Source organism: Typopeltis vanoorti, chromosome 7 (genome assembly GCF_054136105.1).
Source record: "Typopeltis vanoorti isolate ZY-2024b chromosome 7, IOZ_Tvanoo_1.0, whole genome shotgun sequence".
Taxonomy (NCBI): Eukaryota; Metazoa; Arthropoda; class Arachnida; order Uropygi; family Thelyphonidae; genus Typopeltis; species Typopeltis vanoorti.
This window is the reverse complement of record NC_143555.1, coordinates 150,573,298-150,597,226: the sequence shown is the minus strand read 5'-3', so window position 1 is coordinate 150,597,226 and position 23,929 is coordinate 150,573,298. Positions and strand designations below refer to the sequence as shown.

Below are 23,929 nucleotides of genomic sequence, written 5' to 3'. Positions count from 1 at the left end.
TGAAGTTTAACTGAAGCACGGCTGTTGCTGTTACCCCCTGGGGCGCAGAGATTCGAGAGACTGAGTCGCTCTCTTAGGTGTTTGCCTTAAGGGTGCAATTTGAGTGTCCGGGGGAAGTGCTCTCCGGGACGGCCCGCTGAGGAGCTTTGTCGGTGAATGCTTTTCTTCGGAATATGAGCGGTTCTGCTCGGTGGTGGCGTGTGGGTGGAAGGCCATCACTGAGTGGAGTCAACGGTGAGATGAAAGGTCTTTCGCCCACGATTGAGTGGCCTAGGGATCGTCCGAATTTCTAGAGACGGCTTTACCTTTACATATGGCAATGCTGTAAATTCTAACTGAGGTTCGGCTATTGCTGTTATCCTCTTGCCATGATCACAGCTTTAATAGCTAAGTAACACTTTAGCGCTACACTGTCGTCTACTGATAACGAAAATGATTTATTTTATTTATTCGTAAGGAGTTTCCTCTTCCTTCCCTATTGGGGCGAGTTGAGCCCCCTCATTGCTTCGCCCTTTAAGCCAGTCCTTATAAGGACTGTAACATGTTTACTTAACAAAAAAGATTTTCAGATCAACTTGGTAAAAAATTTAGATGAATAATCATGAATGGAATGATAGCAAAAATAAGCGAATTAGCTGAAACAAATGCTCTTACAATACTTGGCATGATTTCGAGGAAACACAACTGCCAGTGTGGCGTCGGACAACATTCCCGGACGGATGGATAATAATTAACACATAAATAAGCTCAATTGTGGAAAATTTTATTTCTCTAAGCTTGCATTTTTGAGTAACAATAATAATATCACTGAACTTAATAATATCATCAAAGAAAACTAGCGATAATTTTCGGTAACTCGAACCTTTGAACATCTTTACAATATTAAAAGGACAATGTAAATATAGTGTACATGTAAGTACCATTAAAAACAACTTTATAAGATGTTTTAAATCGGTAACTAAATTATTTCATTCTGGTGAGTAATTTTTTAAAATAGTTAGCCATAGAAATGTATAGATAGAAAAATTTTAAAATCTGTAACATTTGTTTTTAAGATGTATATAGGCGCACTAATCGAATTTTAGGGGCGCACTAATTGAATTTGGGTATCGAAAAAAAATGACGCACTAATCGAAAACGCACTAATCAGGGGCGCATTAATCGAGTGATTACTGTATTTGATTCCAATCACAGAAGCGTACGTTGGTGTGAGATAATTTCCCATCCTTCAAAATGTACATATTATACAATTTGTATAGGAAAAATATTGCAACCGATCTATTTAAAACGAGTACTTAGTTATAGAAAGATATTAATAATTTGTTACTAAATCTGGTTAATGAAATGATTGTTTTCCTATTTTAGTGAACAAGAAGAGAATTGCCATGGAAAATCCTTGTAAGTATACGATATTGTTTTAACTTTAAGCATTTTGTAATTCTTTATATCCATGTAAGCTTCAAATATATTTTAACCGAATTATATTGTATGCACTGTTATAGTTACTGAATCTTATCAAATACCATAAATTTATTTATGATTTTTATAAAAACATTTTTATATCAACTGATTTAACTTGCAAAATTGAATTAAAAAAGGATTGAATTAAAAAAGCAGTGAAAATGTGTTGTGTTAACAACTTTGCATTCATATTCTCTTCACAACGTTGTAAGTTATGATGGGTGGAAGATGCTTATTTGTGTTAAATTGGTTGCTAAAGGAGGGAAGAACGAAAAGTGTCTTACCCTGGACTAGATGGGTCATGACGCTTACTGATGAAACAATGGGCCGGATTAGCGGTTTATATGAACTGTTCAATCGAAATTGTTGCAATAACTGGATGTAAAGTTATCAAATGGCGGACAGAAATATTTTAAAACTCAAGTACTCTTCTTAAGTGAAAAATATACACTGAGCGCCCACTTTATTAAGAACACTTCACCACTTAGGTAATGTGGAAGTGCTTCTAATAATTTGACCACTCGGTGTACATATCTTATGCAAAGATTCGGCGCTAAAGTTAGTCCAAGATCTTATACAGATAACAATTTTATGCATATTGCATATGGAATTAAGTAATAATAAGATATGTATGATTTGTGGCGTGCAGAAAGCGAATTATATTGCTAGGGGACAATAATCGAACTTATACAATACTTTGATGTATGTTAATTCTACTGTGGCGCCATCTACTGCAAAAGAGTCCTTATTACGACCTATTGATGAATAGTTGATAATAAGGAAATATCTCTATATAAAAAGACACATCAAGAATCATTGATGGTTCTTGATATGCCTCTTATATACAGGGGATATAAGGGGCATAATATATGTAGGCCATTCCTTTGGCGGGTTAACGTTCAATATACTTCATTCAAAATCTCTCTCTCTCTCTCAATTCTCTTATATTTATATAATTCTGAGTGTTTTTATCTTCGTATCTTAACAGGGTGATTTTCCATATTTTTGTTTGTTTCAAAGCGGGTTCTAGTTTTTCCATTGCTATAATTTTATCATCTCCGCTATCTGTTTGACGCTTCTTTTCTTATATTTTAGTTCATAATTCTTTAGAAAAATATAGAAATCCTATTATTTTAAGATCATTAGATATATCTACAGACAGTAGATATATATATTCTCCCCTGTCCCTTTGGGGGGGGGGGGGTGAACTCACTGATGAGGAATTAGATATATATATTTTATGACTGTAAATTAGTGTGTGCTTTCACAGGATCCTCAGAACAGGCAAATCGGCCCGGTTTGCTTCTTCGGAGGGACGAAATTTCCTAGTCTCCGAGCGAAAAAACCCCTCGATCTCCGTGTGAAACCGGCTAACTCTCCTTTAGTCGAAAGAGACCACATAATATTCTTCGCCTTATAGATGAAAATCGAACCTAGGTCTTTCCTCCCAGAGGGCTTGGGCTTCGTCTATATCGACTAAGCTACAAGGCTAGTTTTTAATTGTTAATTTGGCATTTCATTTGCTATTGTATTTTAGTGTTCGTTTATCCTGTTAATTTTTGCTTATGAAATAACTGAATATTTGTATCCTTGAATAATCTGTTTTTTTTTTTTTTTAATTGTAAATCTCATCTTTTTTGTGCTACTTCATTAACTGTTACCATTGGGGTGGTAATCGTATCATAACAAGAGAACGATCCATTCTTATTTTATAAACTCTTTCTAGAATCATGTAAATAAAATTTTGGGGTTGCTTCATGTAGAATAAGATCATTTATAATTGATTTCCATCCTTTGGTTCAATACATATATTTATGCGGGTTTTCAGAAAGAATTCTTTACTTGAAGATTGTAATTGACTAAAAAATGTATTAGTTTTTTGTTTGAAGAATGCCTTGCATATATTCCTGTATCATTATTATTGTTATCACTTTTTTGTTTTTCTAAATATTTCATAATCTCCTTTTAATATTATATAATCGATTTTGTTTATCGTATTAGATACGTTTAGAAACTGTTCTAGAATTTAATACGAGCATTTTGTCGTTGGATGGCAATTAATATAATTATTGTTAAGTATCCTTAGTTTCCAGTATTTGTTTTTGATGAGGTGTGAGGAGAGCGCCTGATCTCTATCTCATTGCTGATGAAGGCCTCCTCCCATAATGGGCGGGGGGGGGAGAGTATGGGTCAACTTCTCTAATGTAATCCAGTCCGTCTTGAAAGAATGTATATTCTGTATGTATGAAGGACATCGCAAAGATCCACCATGCCCAAGGTAGACTTCGAGCCGTAAGTCTTTTTTTTTTAGCGGGGAAATGGGGGGGGGGTGCGGATACGTTAACCACTCGCCAACCAAGCTAATTTGTAACCTGGGACAAGAATATTTGTGCCAGGTTACAAATATCCATAGCAATATTTCGTGTTTGGTTTGGCAATTTCATCCTAGATTTTCAGAAAAGTCCTTCTAACTGTTCCTCTTTAAGGATTTAAACATAAATAAAATGAAATAAGAAACATGCGATGGTAGTTTCCTAGTAGGTATACTTTGTAAGGATTTCTGGAAATTGTGTATTATGCATATGTTTGTGTGACTGCTAAAAACTGCCCAGTATTTTTAATTCCAGCAGCCTAAACTCACACATACACGACTCGAGCTGTTTGCGACAGTCCCCATGCAACAGTTTCGTCTAATTGCTAGAATAATTGAATGTTGGAATTTTTTCTGCAACTATCAGTTTATTATATCTGTGCAAATGTATCTATTTGTAATTTTTATTATTATTATATATTTGATACTATTGTGATTTTATATGAAATTATTATATAATAACCATTATTATCTTTGAAAAGAAAAATGTATCAATATTTTTTTAAACTGTAATAACATTTTATTTATCATCATACAGTATTTACATATATACAATAAAGAATATTTTACATTTTCTGTTCAGGACAAATGTAGGCACATTGATTTTTTAAATATAAATGTGCATATTTTTTTTCAATATCAATATCATAGCTTATTATTATACGGCCTATTTACATATACACAGTTTTTTTTTAATATCAGTATCTTCATTATTGTTATACAGTTTACTGACTGATTTGTTACATAATCCGTAGTCTTTGATTATGAGGATTACGTGTAGATAAGTGAGGCGAATTAATCCCACCTACTTCGAAGCTTGGGTTAGCTTTTATGAAGAGAGTGGGATTTAGCCTTCACTATTTATGTTGTTGCCACTGTTTATGTATGGGATGTTGGCATTGGATGCTGGTGATTTGTGATGTGTATATTACTGTTAATGGTATATTAACTTTGTTGGTATATTTTCCAGAGTTCGTTTTTTAATGTTCTGTAGTTATCTACGTGTTTTAGCTTTGTTGGTAGGTTGTTGAGTTGCGTGGGTATCTGATGTGATCTCACAAAAGAAAACCGTATGAATTGTTGAAGGGTGTACGGAAGTAGAGAACTGTCGTAGATCGTGTTATACGATATGTGTCTCTGTTGTTTCGATAGGTGATGTTGAAGTAGTTCCTTGTTAATGTCATGTAGTGTTTCAGGTTTTTAATGCTCAGAATTCTGTGTAACGCCATGTGCTTGTCGGATATTGGTTGTTGCGTGTAAGGTGTCCAGATCACTATTGACACGATTTTCCTGTGTAGTATTTCTAATTTTGTTAGGTGGCTGTTTGATGTATTTGCATAGACTGTTATTCCGTATCTGAGTAGAGATTCGCAGATACCGTGATATAGGAGTTTTTTTATGTTGGGTGGAATAATGTCTTTAACTTGGAAGAGTTTTGCTGCGATGATCCGGAGTTTGTTGTGTAGGTATTCTATATGTTTTGTCCATTTAAGGTGGGAATCTATATAGAGACCGAGGTATTTTGCGTGTGTTACAGGTTTGATTTCGGAACATTGGCAGGTATTTTTGTTGTTAATGCAGCGGTATGTGTGACAATGTATCGATTGTGGTTCGAAGCGCATGATTCTTGGGTTGTGTATTATCAACATCTGTGTTTTGGTGCTGTTGATTACAATTGCGTTTTGGTAGAAGAATGTTGTGATTTCATTTAGGTCTTGTTGTGCTTTGGAGAGAGCCGTGTTGTTGTCTATGTGGATTGCTAGTAGTGCAGTGTCATCTGCGTACTGAAATACTCGGCTTCCTATGGCCATGTTGTGAACATCGTTAATGTATATGTTGAATAGAGTGGGTGATAATATGGAACCTTGAGGAACACCCTGTTTTATTTGTATACTCCGACTGTGACATGTACCTATTTTTGTTACTTTTGTTCTGTTGAGAGGTAGTTCTCGAACCATGTATGCAGTGTTCCTCTTATCCCAATTGAGTATAGTTTGGTGAGTAGTATGTCATGTAGTGTATTAAATGCTTTGGTTAAGTCAAGCAGAATAAGGACGGCGTACTTGTTTTTGTCGAGAGCTTTGTTTATTGTGTTGGCGATGTCTTCTAATAAAATAATGGTGCTTTTTGTTTTCTGAAAGCCGTATTGGTTTTGTGAGATGATGTTGTACTTCTCTAAATAGTTCTGTAGTCTGGTGTGTGTTATTTTTTCTAGAATTTTTGAGATGACTGGTAGTGTAGCTATTGGTCTGTAGTTCTGAGTATCGTTTCTTTTACCATGTTTGTAAATTGGTGTAATTATCGCACTTTTTATTTGTTGTGGAATAATGTCCAGTGTCGAATATTATGTTCAAGAGTCTCAAAAGTATTGGATTTATTTGCTCAAAGTGAGTTATAAGGTCTCTGAGTCTTATTTTGTCTATTCCTGGAGTGGTCTTTGGTTTTAGTTTTAGCAGTGTTTCTTTCAGTTCCTGTTTTGTTATGGGTGGAAAATACATCGTTTGTTGTTGACTTTGTGTTGGTAGTTTTTTGTTGATCGTTGGTAGTTTGTCTTTTTTGAGTTGTGTGATGTTGTTTGTGAAAGCATAGTTGAATTAGTTTGCTAGTTCTTCTTGGTTTGTGTCCTGACCGAAGCTGTTTGCAATAAAATCTTGTGCTGAAGTTCTATTTTTTCTAGTTACTAATTAGCCCATGTTTGCTTAATGTTGTCGTTATATTCCATGCATTTTTGGAAGTAGTAGCCTCTGTCTGCCCTACGAATTTTTGTTGTTAGTTTATTTCTTGTGTTTTTATATAAGGTTTGTCAATGTGTGTTACGGGGTGAATTTTGGAGTTTTTTTCGTAAATTTTCTTTTACAGTAATACTATTTAGTATGTCGTCATTATAATAATAATTACTTGTAAGAGTGCTTCTTTCAGTTGCTGTATTGTTTGTTACGGGTGGATAATGCATAGTTTGTTGTTGACTTTATGTCGGTGGTTTTTTGTTGGTCGTTGGTAGTTTGTCTTTTTTGAGTATTATTATTATTATTATTATTATTATTATTATTATTATTATTATTATTATTATTATTATTGCATGACACCTCCAGGAAGTTCAAGGTACTCATTGCGAAAGGGCACTACAATCCTCTGCGCCACAATCTCTCCGTCTCTCTAATACTTAATTCTACACACAACGACACTACTAGCATCAACGCCATCTACCGCCCCATCATCATCACCACCCCCGACAACAGTATTTATTGTCAATGATTGCGTTCTCATGGCTGATTTGCTTTCACGCGTGTTGGAAACCCGCGAATTGCCGGGAGGATAAAATCCTGCTACCCCACATGACCGTTAATGGCTAACTGACCGTTAATTGCAAAACTCATATTAAGATTCCTCTCGTGAGGAATCTTAAAATGAGTTTTATGGATCTTTTCCAATCCAATTTCGCTACAGAGAGTAATTATGATTGTCTGAAACGGGCTTTGGTAAAATATATTATAAAATACCGAAAGAAAATTTTAAAATTTTGCTTCAAGTTTCTTCCTACATGTGTCTAATGTGGCTGATCCAGATACTTGTTGAAGGTGAAGCAAATTATCATCTTATATTTACTTAATCTTCTTGGTTCGGCTGTTCGTTTCACATCGTTATCTTCTTCGTATCTTGTTACTTCGATTATCACGCCAACTGGTCGAAGGCGCATAAAGAATATTAAAGCTATTTTAAAATGTTTGAAAATAAAGCAAAAAACATAAAATCCAAATATTTTAGAACAAAGCTTTTAAGAGGAAATGTTTGTATTTTTATATAACTAACGAAAGAAGTAAAAATTTATTTAATTCATATAAAACATTGAAATATTTTTAACGACTTTCGATTTCTTTTCCATTAAGATATTTCCCATAAAAAAGAATAATTATCTTAAGAGAATTGAAATACCTATCGTTGTAGAGGGTTGTTAATTTTTTGAGATAATAAAACGAACGAATTATTTATTTCAGTGTTATTCCAAGGAGACATCACAGGAGTTGACATTAAAGCTGTAAGTTATCTTTTGTTGATTTAGTTGGGCGTTAAATTTAAATTTCTGCCATTTCGATCATTATTTCATACCTCCTAGACAGTATACACGAAACATCGAAAACAATTCTACATATGCTTAGAAGTGTTGTACAGTCTAAAACAATTGTAATGCAAGCGAGAAGTGTTATGTAGACACGTGCTCACTTTTATTTCAGATTCAAGACAGAAATGGCATTGTTAGCGAAGGGCGCCTCTGGCCAATGGGCGTGATCCCATACGTCATCAACTGGGCACTAGGTGAGTGATTGGTTATTGTTATTAGTTGCATACAATTTAATTATTTCATTTCTATATAAAATTCTCATTATTATATAATCCTTCTAGAATTCTCTTCTAGGAAAAGTTTAACGTCCAAATTTTCTTGAAATATAAAACACATTACAAATATTTCCTACTGAGCCTCCAAAAAATTAGGTTTTCTCTTCTGTTCAACGCGCAAGGTTACCTTTAAACAGCTGCTAACTCTATACAAATCACAAATCGATCTAATCATTGATCAATTTGTGACTGTTAATCAGAACGGATAATATACTCTATATGTGTACGATGTAATAATGTTCTAAAGCAACTGAAACGTAACTCTACTTCAATGGAATTAGTTTTGAGAGCTATTTATGAATGCTTTAACTAGAATAGGGGGGGGAAGAAAATTCACGAACATAATCATATTTAATAATAAATTGTATAATATTAAATGTAAAAATTTCGTTTTAAATAAATATTCTTATCAATTAAATAGTATTCAGTTACTAAATAATAAATATTATAAATTACTTCAAACACCTATTGTAAATGGATATAACTTTATTGAAATTAGAAATGAGAGTGCTCAATTTTTGTTTTGTTTATCGGAATGCTTGAAACGTATTGGAATTATTAATGTCTTTTTCAATAGAGGCTGAACAAGACTTCATAATTGTTAATGTCTTTTTCATTAGAGGATGAGGAAGACTTCATAATGCAAGCGATTGGAGAAATCGAAGCAAACACCTGTCTACAGTTTGTCCCTAGAGATCCGAAGAAGCATCCGAACTTTATCCATATCAAAGCCTTAGTTGGGTATGTTTGATAAAATAACTTTTCTTCTTATACCTGACACATAACCATATTTCCTTTTCGTATTTGTGAATTTATTTCAACATTAGATGTTCTTTGTTAGTAATTATATGTGACTTCATCTAAATAATTAATAAATCACGATAACTTGGGTAAAAGAACAACTTGGCACCTTTTTAGTTATGTTTCATTATCTACTTTAGCCCTTTCTAGAATTGTCTGTTGATGTTTAATTGTCATTCTGTGATCTTGTACTGACGATGCCTATGATACTTAGGCGAAAATTCTATGCTAATAAAATTTTTAAGTGAGTTTTCCTCAGTGTATAGTTCTTTTCATACGTTAATCTGCTAAATGATCTGAGAGGAACTGTTCAGTTATTTGCCAATGATGCAAAGTTGGGTAGAGCAATAGTTAATACAGATGATGTCAAATTTTTGCAGGATGATTTGGATAGTTGGGTAGACTTGGCTAAGGAGAATAAATGTCAGTTTAATATGGCAAAGTGTAAGGTTATGCATTTTGAGGTGAAACGATTAGCAGCAGTATACCACATTTGCGAAACTGTACACCAGGAAATTGATGAAGACAGAGATTTGGGAGTGTTGGTGGATAAGGAGTTGAAGTTTAGGAGGCACAGCAAAGTGGCTAAAAAGCAGCTGGTCAGATCCATTAGTTACCGAAAAATACTTTGACGAACTGAGACAAGCAGGTTAATGTTACTCTTTATCGGGCCTTGATAAGACCCTCATCTTAACTACTGTATCCAGATCTAGGCGCCAGGGTTTCTTCTTGATGGGGAGGAGGTAGAGAGGATCCAGAGGCAAGAGACCAAGATAATAGCAGGTCTATGGAATGAACCTTACGAGAACAGGTTGAAGATCTGTTGAGTTACAAAAATTGGTTGATAAGCGGAAAAAGGATGATATGATTGAGACATTCCAATTATTGAGGGGTTTTTACAAGATTAATTCAGAGGATATTTTTCAGAACAGGTCTGGTGATGGACGAACTAGGGGGCCATTCATGGAAACTGAGCAAGAATGTAGCTGGCAAGGGTGTTAGAACTAGGTTTTTTACTTGGAGAGTGGTGAATGAGTGGAATAAGCTGCTTGAGTCTGTTGTGGGTGCTATGACTGTGAATGAGTTCAAAGCAAAGTATGATAGATACTGTGTGAATGTCGAATAGTTGTTCTTGACATGATGTCAGGGCCTCCCTCGATGAGTCTATGGACTCCATGGAGTTGCCGATAATAATAATAATATTATTATTATTATTATTATTATTATTAATAAATTCATCTAATATAACTAAAGGTTTCAGGTGAGGTATTCAATAAATAATGGCTCTATTACGAAATTTGTGTTTATTATTGAGTATCTTGGTTTGCATCCCTTTAACTGCTCCCTGTTAAATATAACACACTTATCCTCCAGTCTTTTCATCATCTTTTGATGATCTTGTCGAATCAGCAATCCTGAGTTGAACACCGATTCATTACCACTTCACAAATTCGGTGGTATTGAAGTTCCCAACACAAACACTGCATCTGAAAGAATCGCAGACACTTTCCGATAGGTAATTCGAATAATTTAATTATTTATTGAGTATAATTGACATTAATGAATGGGTATTGGTTTGTTTTTATTTCAGTTGTTATTCCGATGTTGGGATGACGGGCGGAGAGCAGGTGGTCTCTTTGGGCTACGGTTGCAAAGAAAAAGGGACAGCCATCCACGAAATACTCCATGCTGCTGGGTTCTACCACGAACAGAGTCGCTCAGACAGAGATCTGTACTTGAACATCCTTTGGGAGCATATTATACCAGGTAAATGGCTTGGAATTTATTAAACTTCTGCTCTTCAATTTGCTCCTATTTCAATTCTGTATATAGAACGGAATTCTCTTCTTACGATATGTACGTCCTTAGCGCTTCCATTTAAGTTACGATAACAGAATGATGAATATCAAATGCTGTAGTGTTTGCGTGGAACCCAACTTGATAAACGCCATATAAAGCTACATTTACGGAAAGGCCATTAAGAAACATAGCCGTCCACACAACTGCTCACCATGGAGGCCAGTTGTCAGGAGGGACAGGATGTTCACTCACAACAATATGTACAGCGTACAACCACATATCGTTCAATGATCAATTGTTTTCAACAAATAAACAGCTTGTTCGTACTAATCCAAAGGAATATTATAGGATTCGTTGATGTTGTGGTGAGTGCAATGACGCACCTAATTACTGATTAGGAGCATCATTGACTCTCACAATTCATCCAGCTGGTGAGGTTAATGTGAAATGTCATAAAGTAGATATTTTTCAAGAATAGGGACATTCAGGAGAATGAACGCGCTTTGGTTTCACTGATTCAACGTATCGCAACAGAAATTTGCATTTGTGCGATGCGATGAACACGAGCTATTCTCTTAATGGTTCTGTTTAAGACCAGTGTATGGCAACTGCAAGAGGTAGCATGTTCATCATCCCAGTGGACAGCTTTGAGATCAGTAGATGCCCATTTTTGAATGACTAATATCTATGCTAAAACCATGGATTGTTTTATCTATCCATATGTTCACTGGACATCCACAGATGCCGTATGGGCACTCCGATGCTCAGTGATGTGCCACACCAGGCCTCGCCATGTAGTCCTGATGTTTGTTTTTCTGGAGTCTTCAACTCTCTGAAGATTATTTGCTCCAAACACACACCATCCATCCATCCCATTGATAGTCAACCCCTCTTCTTTTTCCAGGAACTTTACCTTCTGTTACTGTTCTGAGAAGTCCTCCTTCCATCCTTTCAATGTGTCAAAAACATTTTAACTTTCTTCTGTCAATATCCTTAAGGAGCCATAAAGTTCTATGATCTTTTCTAACACCCATTCATTTGTACTCCTTTCGGTATATGATATCCTCAACAGCCTTCGTAGCATCATATCTCAAAAGCAGATATTGTTTTTTTATCTGACTTCTTCAGGTTCTAAGTCTCACATCCATAAGTCGCTGTTGGAAAAACAACTGCATCCAAAATCCTCAACTTTGTTCCCATGGAGATAGATCCATCCTTCCAGATTTTAGACAAGTCTCTGACTGTTGTTGTAGACATTCCTAACCTTCTCCTGATGTCTTCTGAACAGCAATTCTTCACATTAATAATGGATCCCAGTGTTTCTCAAGAGCCTCCCTGTTTGTATTTCCTTTGAGAACCATAAATCAGAGGAGTTCACCTAGGATTTAGGTGAACTCCTCTGATCTTGTTAGTTATGTCAATAATTTGTCCTAGATCTTCCATGTCATTACAAAAGAGTACTGTATCATCAGCATACCTAAGATTGCTGATCAATCTATCTCCTTAAAAGAACTGACAAGATGGGCGAAGCAAGAATGCTTTTCATATTCCCCGTTATCTGTAGAGGACAGTGAAGGATAAGGTATTATTGAGCAATTAAAGCTCTGATCATGGCAGGAGGGTAACAGCAATAGCCGAGCCTCAGTTAGAACTTCATTGGCTACAGCATGGACATCCATTACCCTCCGTGATACCCATTTTAGTCGCCTCGTACGACATGCATGAGCTACATTGGTGCTATTCTTATCCCGGCAACCACACGGGGATCAATCTATCTCCTATCATGGATTGTTTATACAGATAAAATATATAGTAATAAATAAAAGGTGCAACTAAAAGCATTATATATTTTGCAATTTTGTGAGTAATTAAATATACTAAAGTTATATTTTTTTAAAATAACATGTTTCTTCCTTTACTATATGAAATAAGAAACTTTAATGCCTAAATAAAATATTTTTTCTCCTTTTTACTTCTTATTACTGCAAACTATAAGAAAGTTTTATACTCTTCGTTTGTCAAGTTTTTTCTGATCAATTCTTTGTCCATCTTCATCGAGAAGCACATAAATATTTCTGTATCCAATTTTATTATTTATACGCATCCTATAATCGCCTGAGTACTTTGTATTTTCGTACAAAGATATCCTTGTGTTTGTAATTTTAAAGTAAGAAACTGGCTTAGCTGGATTGAAATGAAGCGAGCGGATTTGACATCAACAAATTTGTTTCTCACTGACGGAGTTTTTTTTTTCTTTGTGCAGGTATGGAGTACAATTTTTATAAGCTACTGCCTTCGGAAAATCTCTTGCTTACCGAATTTGACTACGAATCGATCATGCTGTACGATGAATATTCGTTCAGCAAGTCTGGATCGAAGACGATGACCCCGAAGATCCCAGGAGTGGAAATTCCCTTACAGCGAGATAACACGGACATGACAGCCAACGACATTAAGCGAATCAACATGCTGTATCAGTGTTTCGGTAAGTTAGCATTCTGAAATGAAATAGAGTTTCCTAAGCACAGTCGGACGTTACATAAGAATAGGCTAAATGCCTACGGAATGCGTCTGTTTCTTTTTTTCTAAATTCTTGGTAACAAAACAATATGTGTGGCTAAAACGGGTGACTGTACATGATCCAATTTTATTATTGAGACGTATCATTTGGAAGGACTTTTTGTGGGTGATGAAGTCTCTAATGAACATATTTTTGCACTGCAGGAGAGAAACGACCCAAACCACTTCCTATGACTGAATACACCTGCGACTTCGAGAAAGACGAATGCGAATGTGAACATCCTGAAGATGACGACTATGATTCCTTTGAAAGAATACGACTGACATTAGGAGGAAGAACGGGTAAGTAGTTTTTGGTCCAGTACTATATAATGATGTTGCAACAAGGTAATAGAATTCTCTTAAGTCTGCATGGTAAAAATTCAAGATTATGTTGTTGTATAATGAAACTGTGCAACATTCATGATTAAACATACACACGTAACGAAAGTAATAAGATTTTTAATAAGTAAATATTTTCCTAACTATCTTAGGACATCTTCAGTACAGTTAATTCCAACAATACTAGGAATCACATACAGTTAGGGCGCATGCTTACAATGGAATCCCTCTCTGAGTGCAGTAGCGTGTTATCGAAATAAATTAAAATATATCTGACAAAAAAAAAAGATTACATTAAAAGATAACATATAAAATTATGTTACACAATTTAGGATGTCAATTTCCCGGACTCATTACGGTTCAAATTGGGTCTGTGACGTACACCTCAGCACTTTCTTTATATAAACGTTCATGTTTATATGAAGATCTATGTAGAAGTTTGGTTTTTGTCCAATGGAACCTGTGGTTTGGGTTTTCAATTCCGTGTTGTGCGAGGCCAGATTTCTGAGGTTTGATGAGACGGATATGGTCGTGATGTTCCAAAATACGTTTGTTGATGGATCGACCTGTCTGTCCATAGTAGGATAATTTACACGAGCATGGGACCTCGTACATCCCCAGATAGCGTAAGAGGTGAAAGGTTGTCTTTAGGAAAAGGTAACCAGTTGTGGATTTGGTTAAATGGTTTGTAGGTAATAGCCAGTTTATATTTCTTTAAGATTTTTAAAAGACAGTCCGAGATGCTTTTGACATAGGGTATGGGAATCCTACGGGTTTGTTTTTGTCTAGGTGGGTGTGCGGGGAAGTGTGTTGGTTTTTTGCGTTGTTTTTGGATTGTATCCATTTTGTATGGCGGTATTTTTGATTATTTCCAATTCTTGGTTTAAAGAATCTTCGGAAGAGCAGAATCTGTGTGTTCTGATTACTAATGATTTAATGATGCCAAATTTCTGAGATGGATGGTGAGCAGAGATTTGTGAATGTAGTGTACTGAATACGTCGGCTTTCGATAGACAGAGATAGAGATGGAACCATCTTCTTTCCTTCGGATTTGTACATCCAGGAAGGATACCCTGTGGAGATTCTTTTTCGAGGGTGAATTTGATGCGCGGATGAAGAATGTTGATTTTATCTAGGAAGAAGTGTAGTTCTTGTTCAGAATGACCGGAGAAACAAAGACGCCATCAACGTATCGTAGCCAGATTTTTGGTTTAGGATTAAATATGAAACTTTTTTCTTCCAGGTGTTCTAGAACGTTGTTGGCTAGGTTTGCGTTTAGGTTTTTTCTTCCAGGTGTTCTAGAAAGTGGTTTGCGTGGTAAGGGAGACCACATTGCTGGTCCTTCCTCTTGCTTGTAATTTTTTTTGTCAGATATATTTTAATTTATTTCTATAACACGCCACTGCACGTAAGCAAGCGCCCTGACCATTAATTCCTAGTATTGCTTGAATTAACTGTATTGAAGATGTCTTATGATATCTTATGATACTTAAGACGAAATATTTACTTATTAAAAAATCTTGTTACTTTCATTACGTGTGTATATTTAGCCAAGATTATGTTATATCAGAAATGGTGTTTTGATTAACTTCGAAAAAACTATGTTTTGTTTAAGAATAACCTTTAATTTTTACAATAACAACACTTCATAATTTACATGCATTTAGAATACAAATATTTATTATTTATTTTCATATTTTTAAGTTTCCTATGTCTTAATTGCACAAGTTGTTACCATGCTGCTATATAAAACGATGGCTGGCTTTCTACACCGTTTTACAGTTTTGTAAGAAACTTTTTTTCCGTATAAAATATTAAAGAAAGTTTCAGATATTTATAAATAAAAAACGTTATACAATGATATAAGGTAATCATGTTCTGACGTCATTTATTTTTTAGAAGCGCGAGAATTATATCATCGAAAGATCCGAACATGCTTCGCTATAATGGTTTCATTTCTTCCAGGGTACGTCATGCATCGCGATTTCTCTTACAGGGGTCGAGCAGTTTTGATGAGTCGCTGGTTTGAAATTCAGTACCCCAGAAAATTGTGTGTGTCCCTTCGCATATACACAACCAATCCCTGGCAAATCACCGTTTACGCCTACGATCCAGATTTCCGGCGAATTATCCCCGCCAAGCAGACATTCGGCCAATGGGAAAATTTTGAAGCAGAATTAGATGCTAAGAGCGATCTGATAAGAGTAAGTATTTCAAATCGTTCAATCCTTCTCAGATGCACATTCGTGTTGAACGGTCTCAATCACAAAGACACGGAACCTCGTTTAGCCCAGTTCACCCATTAACCAAGTGCTATATTTTTTAAACGATGCAACAAACTAGATTTTTAAAACTAGATATGCAAAGCCATAATGATTCTACTTCCAATTTGCAGGGATATCATGTTTATAAATAGAACAGCAGACTTCATATGTAAATAACGGAAATCCATACAGGTATTATAGATATTAATTATATTAATATCTATAATATACATAATAATATCTATAATAATATACAGGTAAGAGATATTAATTATATTAATATCTCTCTGTGTGTGATAAAATAATTATGTCTAGTTAAACATAATAAATGTAATAATTATACTTGCATACATCTATTACAAGCGATTACGGTGTTTGTGTTTGGAAGTGTCAGCATCTTACAGCCGTGTCCTTTCAGTTCAAGTTATAAATATTCTACCTTCTAATTGTGTCATGTAGGCGACAACTGACCCTTAAATTCCAGAGAAGTGATCAGTGATATTATATTGTCACATACTCTAATTGCGTCGTCTTAAATAGCAAAAAAAACCTCTTTCTTAAGCTGTATTATAATAGTTAAAAAACCAATGCTTTAAACTCTCCAAGAAAAGATTTGCGTTGCTTCAAAATGAGACTGAATTAGTATGCGTTCTTTATTGATGTATTAAATATCTTATTGATATTTAATATATTAAAATGACAGGGAGAATTACAGTTTTCTGCATCATCAGTTTAGCCAGAATATACAAAAATGAAAAGCAGAATTACTTCGTGATATGTTGTTAATGAACTAATGCACATCTCAACCTGCATCGGTACGATATATAAATTTGAAAATAAAAATCAGTGAATGGATTCGTTATTATTAGTACATTATATTCTTATATGCATTTAATGCCTTTTATAATTCATGACCACTGACTGAAGGTAACTTTTTTTTCTTTCAGTTTGGCTTCTTTGCAGCAAAAAGATCTTCAGCTGATGGAGAGGTAGCCATCGACGACTTCACCCTGAAACCCGGTCCATGCTAAATGGTTCAACATAAGCTTTAGGATAATACATTGGAATCAGTTGTGGGCCAGCTTATGTGAAAATGCAAATTCTATTTTTGCACAATGTTTATATTTTAATTTCATTTATATAACATCCAATACGTAGCAATGAAAACAGATAATATTTTGTTTTCTATAAATGCTAATAAAAACGTACAAAAACAGATTAAACGACAGAATGTCGCTTTATTCTCTAAGTTTAAGCAATCACATTTACTAACTGATCCGTTTGAAGGTCTCTTCCAACTGAAAAAACTGTTAAGCTTTCATAATAATTTTATAATAGTTCTCATACATATTTTTTTTTTTTTTTTTTTTTTTTGTAGAGGAAATATCGAAGAAAAAATCGGCTAACGCCTTTTTATTCCCGTATAGGGAGTAGGCGAGGCCTTTTTAGCGCTATCTAATTTTTGCAGACTGAGTGGGCAGTTCAATCTCCACTGGTGCCCACAGTCAGAGATAGCTGGTCCAAGGCTATCACTAATTAAGCGGCACGCAGTGAAGAGAGACAGCTCAACAAGTGCCGCCATCTCGTGGTCCCTAACTCTAACACAATATATTTAATGTCTGAAATAATGTAGGTTCTACTGTTGATTTTTTGTAATGTCTGAAAATAGTGTGGGTTGAGACGACCGATTTTCTTGAGTTTACGGGACGAAAAACCCGAGTTTCAGGGAGAGAAAAACCGCTTGCCTGTGCCGGAGATCGACTAACTCGGAAACCGGTCGAAAAAAGCCTTAGAAAAATTTCCTCTAGTCGACGACTAGATTCGAAACAAAGTCTTCCTTCGTCCGGTCAAGCGCGTTGGTGTGCAAACGCCACATCTACTGAGCTATACAGATAAAATGATTACTTTTGGAGTTAAACACATTTCCCAAATGCATGTATTTGTTTTTTTCTCTATTCCGGAATTTGGCTGCTATTTTAACCCCTCTTTCACAACCCATCACAGCCTCTGGTCACGTTCTCGATTTACATTTCATTCTCCATTGTGGAGAAGGATTCCTAGATTCGCAAATTTAACAGAACTTAAACGAGTTTACAATTCAATCCTTCCTTACCATCATTTTCTCTACAAAGTCTAACTTTATTGAGAAGGTTAGACTGTAGAGTTATGGTAGGGGTATTTTTGCACTTATTCTTTTGTTTATTTTTTCGCATAAGTAGACACGGCGGTAACCAATCTGTTGTATGTTAAATACATCTACTAATGCGGCACTTTTTTGAGGGCTAATTATAAAGAGTGTCTCAAACACTTTAATTGGCATTGAGAATCTGCAACGATGAGATTTTAATGATCAATGCAATGAGGGAATTTTGTTTATTCATTTTTTAACAAATTTTATTGATCGTTACGTGTTTGTCTACTAACAATACAAGACATCATCGATGTGTAGTCAATATTTCTTCACGATAGTAGATAATGGGATCGTTTTTTCTGAGAAACCAAATAATTCGATGCAGGAACGAAAATATCATATTAGCAGTGAAGGAGAAATAACGTTTGAGCTTCGATTTCGGGAGGTGATTTTTATTTGGATTGTATTATACTATTTCATAAAAAGTATATTTCATAATTATACTATCTTTTTTACAATCCAAACTGATTATAAAATATTAAGCAACTTTAAAGACCCGGCAACATTCATGAGTGAAGAACACCTCTGAATTTGAAATGGCATGTCCTACACGACACCCTTTGACGGCCTACCTCTACATTGCTCAATACAAATGTCTGTAAACCGTAGCCTGCGAACTATTGTGTGCACCATTTCCAAATTTGTCACATTACATTATATGGAACAGAAATGAATAATGCAAATCATAAATAATAAAAATTGTTATATTATTCCAAATTCTGTTAATGAGTAAAATGTTTGAATTGTTTACATCCAGTGCATTACTTATGATAATTTAGCTCCATAGGAATCTTTAATTAATAGATTCCTATGGAGCTACGTTATCATCAAAATTTTCCACTGATTAGTCCTGATCTGCAGAACCGTATCTTTGAAATATTCCAAATCTCTCATCTTTTCTTTAGTAAAACTGTTTGGACGGTTTATAGAAACAAGCAGTTCTGGGAATAACCGAGGAGAAGTTAACGAAACTAACTTCCTGTTGGAGTTTTTTTTTTAAATTTATAATATATTTAGTTTAAACCTTTATCCAAATGTAAGCCAACAAAGTTTGCGTCTGAAGCATCTTCAGGACTGAGGCAACTCGTGGTAAAGGTGGACTAAGCTCTCGCTTCTAATGAAACAAATGTCAAATGGCACCAGAACAGTTGACACAACACTAATGAAGGTCGCCGCTTTCGACAACATTAAGATACAATAGGTGGCGCCACTAGTGTCTTCTATTTTCTAAAAGTTTGGTTTCTTTTGGGGCAGAGGGTGTACAGTATACAATACTTATATTGTAAGTATGTTTAAAATACAAATCAGCCTTCTCTAAGCTCATGACGTAATCTTTCGAGATTTTTAAATGTATATTTCTGAAGTCACACGTTTTATTTTAGTAGTAACGGCAAGCCACGTCTGATATGAAGTAAAAATGATCTAAACGCTTCACCGTACCGTACCACTTATAAGAGCAGTGTCGTTCTTATTCTATCCAGAGTTTGCTTGATGACCCCTCTGGTAGAAAGACAAGTATTGAGTGATGAAGCTGGCGAATCCACCAGAACACACGCAATTAAAATTCATGTACTAAACTACGCACATAGGATTAACTGCTCAGAGCACACGGTTTCTACAATCTAGCAGACTCGATTCAGATCATTACGACGTGGTTGGCAAAGTTTTAGTGGATCCACTTTTTAAGCAGTGGTTCGTGGGAGGTGAATTCGCGGTGTGGGAGCACTGCTCTAGTGACCAAACATGAAACTTTTTCAGCCACTTCAGGCCTCCTGTAAGCAGGATGGCGGTGCTATTGAGAACCGTTAGGTAAATATAAATTAATGACACCCCGTAAAGTCTTCTCCATTATGGTATGTTCGCAACGCCGAGAAAGAAAGACATGTTTCTATGAGAAATTAATACGATGGAATCGATACGTTATTATTCAAGAATGCGATTAAAACGCATCCCCTATCAGTGCATGTAGTTACTGTACTGAATTAGTATAAATTTATGAGGATACTCGTCCAAGATATTAGTGGTATTCAAACCTAATTCTCTTCCTTTTGCAATGAAAGCAAAACCTCTAACCTCTGGAATAACAAGGCTGTTTGGATGACCGAGTGCTTGCATATTTCTAAATAACCCGTCTCTTTTCAAAGTAAATTTCCTTTATTTTCGAATAAATCTACTCCTGATAAACCACAAAATCAAAGATGGCATCGTTTAGAGAATGACTCACGAGAAGAAGGCATTCTCTGCATCACTGAAAGATTTTGATTAGCAGCCGGATACTTAGGTTATTAAACCAAGCGATGCCGAAATAATTAATCCCCTACTAATATTCCATTGACCTATAGATCACAGGAGTCAGAGACTCTCTCCTCCACCAACCTCATCAACTGCTATCCTCGGCGAATAGCATTTCCGCTGACTGTGACCGCAGCGAGGTCATCCATCCTTGTACACACCCACAATACGTGGGGCTCCCGCTGTGTGACGAGAATTTGGGACTCTACAATGCCAATGTGCTCATCGTACAAAAGTCGAAACTAGAAATCTAATCAGTGTACATCTTTGGCACCGTTTATATCGTGCGTTTGAATATGTATACCTTAGGCAGACAATAAACTGCAGTGCAAGACAGAATTGAAAGTTAAATGTTTGCTATCGAATATTGCGCATCACTCAAATGCCATTGAGGAGCAATTTTGCATAACAACAAATTAAAAGTGCTTGGTTACTTGGAAAGTGTTAAAGCAATTAAAGATACGAATCGAGTATTGTATGACGTATCAGTTAATTGCGTATGTTCTCCTAAATATGCGTGTTTTGCGAAGGAAGAAACACCGTTAATTATTTTAGCAACATAGCGAGAAATTCTGAGTAAATTTCTTGTTTCTGTGATATCAAACTTAGACAAACATCCCTAATATCTAATACAATTGGGCCTAAAAAAGCAGTTCTGCGCGTGTAAGGACCGGTTTTATTTTATTTTATTTTATTTTATTTCTTTTGTTGTTTTTTTTCCTGTCAGCGAACGAATGGTATCAGGTGTTCAAGTATCTCTACTTAATAAATGGTACTCTCAAAAGGCGATACAGTGGCGCCATCTTTTAGCGGATACATCATTATTATAATTTTTATACGAAAGGCGTTTGTGTGTGTCTTCTTACTCGAAATGATAGTGTACTATTAAATCTTTTCTTTTTATTCATCATAATTATAAGAAGTTAAATGGTTTTGTATATAATGCTAATTGAAATCTTATAACGATACGATTCATTTTTTTTCGATTAACAATAGTTAAATGTTTGCATAGTAAGAATGAATGAAATTCGTAAAAGAAAAAGTAATAACTTATTTAAAATATTGTGATCAATAATTTTAATCGTCTATAAAAATAAACTTTAAGAGATGATAAATTAATTAAAATTAATTAACTTTATTTTTTATATCCCAATAAAAATAATATGTGAACTGGAAATGAATGTAACTTAACACCGTTTTGTTTCCAGCATAAAATTTTTATAAGTAACGGCCAATAAAGTATAAAATTTAATTCGGATTTTTAATTCGGATTTTCGGGGGTGATTGATTCATTCAATCCAATACCCTTGGAGGGTAATGAATGGATGGCAATACTGTAGCCAATGAAAATGAATTTCTAACTGAGGCTCGGCTATTGCTGTTACCCTCCTGCCATGATCAGATCTTTAATAGCTCAATAACACCTTACCCCTTCACTGTCCTCTACAGATAACGGGGAAGATGAAAAGCATTCTTGCTTCGCCCCTTTAAGCCAGTCCTTATAAGGATAAGGATAAAATTTAATTTAATATTGAATATTGAATTGTAGGTTTTTTAGAATTGTAGTTTTGTAGGTTTTTCAGAATGCTTGGGAAGTAATAAAATGTAATAATCAAAAGGGTTGCGTTAACCTACAAAAGTTACAACATTCAAGATGAAAGACATTAAAAGGTCATAAAAATATATGTTGGAAATGCAAATTCCCCAATCTTTATTGGAAATTTCAAAAATTAATACTCATTGAGAAATACTATTTGACTTGAATCAAAATTCTGATCTTTAATTTTATTCTGCATTAATAACAGCTTTCGTGTGTGAAAGTGTTGCTGTTTCTTATTGTTAATCACAACAAACATACATTTTACACCAATCATTTTTTATGTCTCCCACCCTTGAAAAATTAAAAAAACACAGGAGGACCGTGGAATTTTTTATTTTATTTTATATTTCTTTATCCTTTATGTGAAACGAAAATTCTACACTAAAAAATGTACTTGGAACCGTTTTAAACTACTTGTGACTGCTAATAAATGGAGTCACGTTCGCACACCTGTTAATGAAATTCATCTATTACCTGAGTGATGTATGTATATGTATATACCTCATTGGTGATGTATGTATGTATATAAATTATATTGGTGATGTACGTATGTATGTATAATATTTCTTGACTTAGTTCCAATAATTTAGATTGTTTCAGTGACATAAAAAGTAAGGAAAATCTCGTTATTGGAGAATCGTGAAAAATAATGTTATCATATATACACATCTGTAAAAAATGTACTTATTACTGCAAGCAAAATTAAGAGTCCTTTTGTGGCATATTATATAATTTTTTTATTATTTATTAAAATTTATTATTAAAACGGTCTCATTGAAACAACTCGATAAATTATAATGCAGATCCTAAATACCAATTTTAATTAGTTTTTTCAAGCCAAAAGGTAATATTGTTATTAATTCTTTGATCAACTACTTTATTGCTAACCCAGCTCTCGGATCTATTACGTAAAACTGATATGAACACTATCTTGTATACAGCTAGTTTGGTATTCTGACTAATTTCTCTCTTATTCCATATAAATTTATTCAACTGGCTACCCACAATAGCAGCTTTGCTTATTCCATCGTCTATTTCCAGATTTAACCTGCCATCTTCGCTGAAAAAACTGTGCGTAAATAGCTGAAATATTTTACTTCTTCTATAGGATCTCCATTCAGAATGCAGCTAAAGTTTTCTATGTCTCTGCCTATTGTCATAGTTTGGTCTGTTTATTGCTGATTTCCATGCCAAATTGTTACGGTTGTCATTCGGTTTAGTTAGTGAATCCTGGAGAATTGCACAATGTGTTTATATAATAAACAATATATATATATATTATATATATATATATATATATATATATATTATATATATATATATATATATATATATATATATATATATATATATATATATATATATATATATATATATATATATATATATATATATAATAAGTTTAATGACTATTACCTAGAGAAAAGATGGCAAGATATATTTAACAAGATACTACTAGTTTACTAGTTTCGTTACAAGAACATCGTCAGGTATCATACTCAAAGAAGTATATAAAGAATTACAGAGACTTAAAATTGTACTAACAGAACAAGTGAAAAACAGTAGCATGTTTGAAAAAATGCAAGTATGAGTTCCATACAAACGAATACTACGCGCTGTCGCGAGTGCGCCAGTACTGAACAGAAGCAACGTGTGCGTCCGAGAGATTGTAACTCAGGCTGTTGTTGATATGAGAGGAATCTAGAGAAATTTCCCTAGATTCCACAATCTTTCTTTCGAGTTCATCGTAGCACACATGGATATTAGCAGTTTGAGTCCAGTTTACAATGTGCTGGCGGCCTTCGTCTGAGTTAGCAGAAAAGAGAACGTGGCTAGAGAGAGCGCTAGCTCTA

The 23,929-nt window shown here is 34.6% G+C and overlaps 1 protein-coding gene across 1 annotated transcript in view; it reads left to right on the top strand.

Annotated features, from left to right (window-relative positions):
* The window catches only part of LOC150105196 (uncharacterized), an 86,445-nt gene extending 69,240 nt beyond the window's left edge, over positions 1-17,205 (top strand). The window contains exons 11-19 of the mRNA XM_090395136.1: positions 1,366-1,398; positions 7,828-7,868; positions 8,065-8,146; positions 8,848-8,968; positions 10,620-10,795; positions 13,092-13,313; positions 13,553-13,690; positions 15,695-15,933; positions 16,941-17,205. Of these exons, the coding sequence (XP_090251262.1) occupies positions 1,366-1,398; positions 7,828-7,868; positions 8,065-8,146; positions 8,848-8,968; positions 10,620-10,795; positions 13,092-13,313; positions 13,553-13,690; positions 15,695-15,933; positions 16,941-17,024 (1,136 nt within the window). The 3' untranslated portion in view covers positions 17,025-17,205. The remainder of the gene's footprint in view (positions 1-1,365; positions 1,399-7,827; positions 7,869-8,064; positions 8,147-8,847; positions 8,969-10,619; positions 10,796-13,091; positions 13,314-13,552; positions 13,691-15,694; positions 15,934-16,940) is intronic.
* The last annotated feature ends 6,724 nt before the right edge of the window (positions 17,206-23,929 follow it).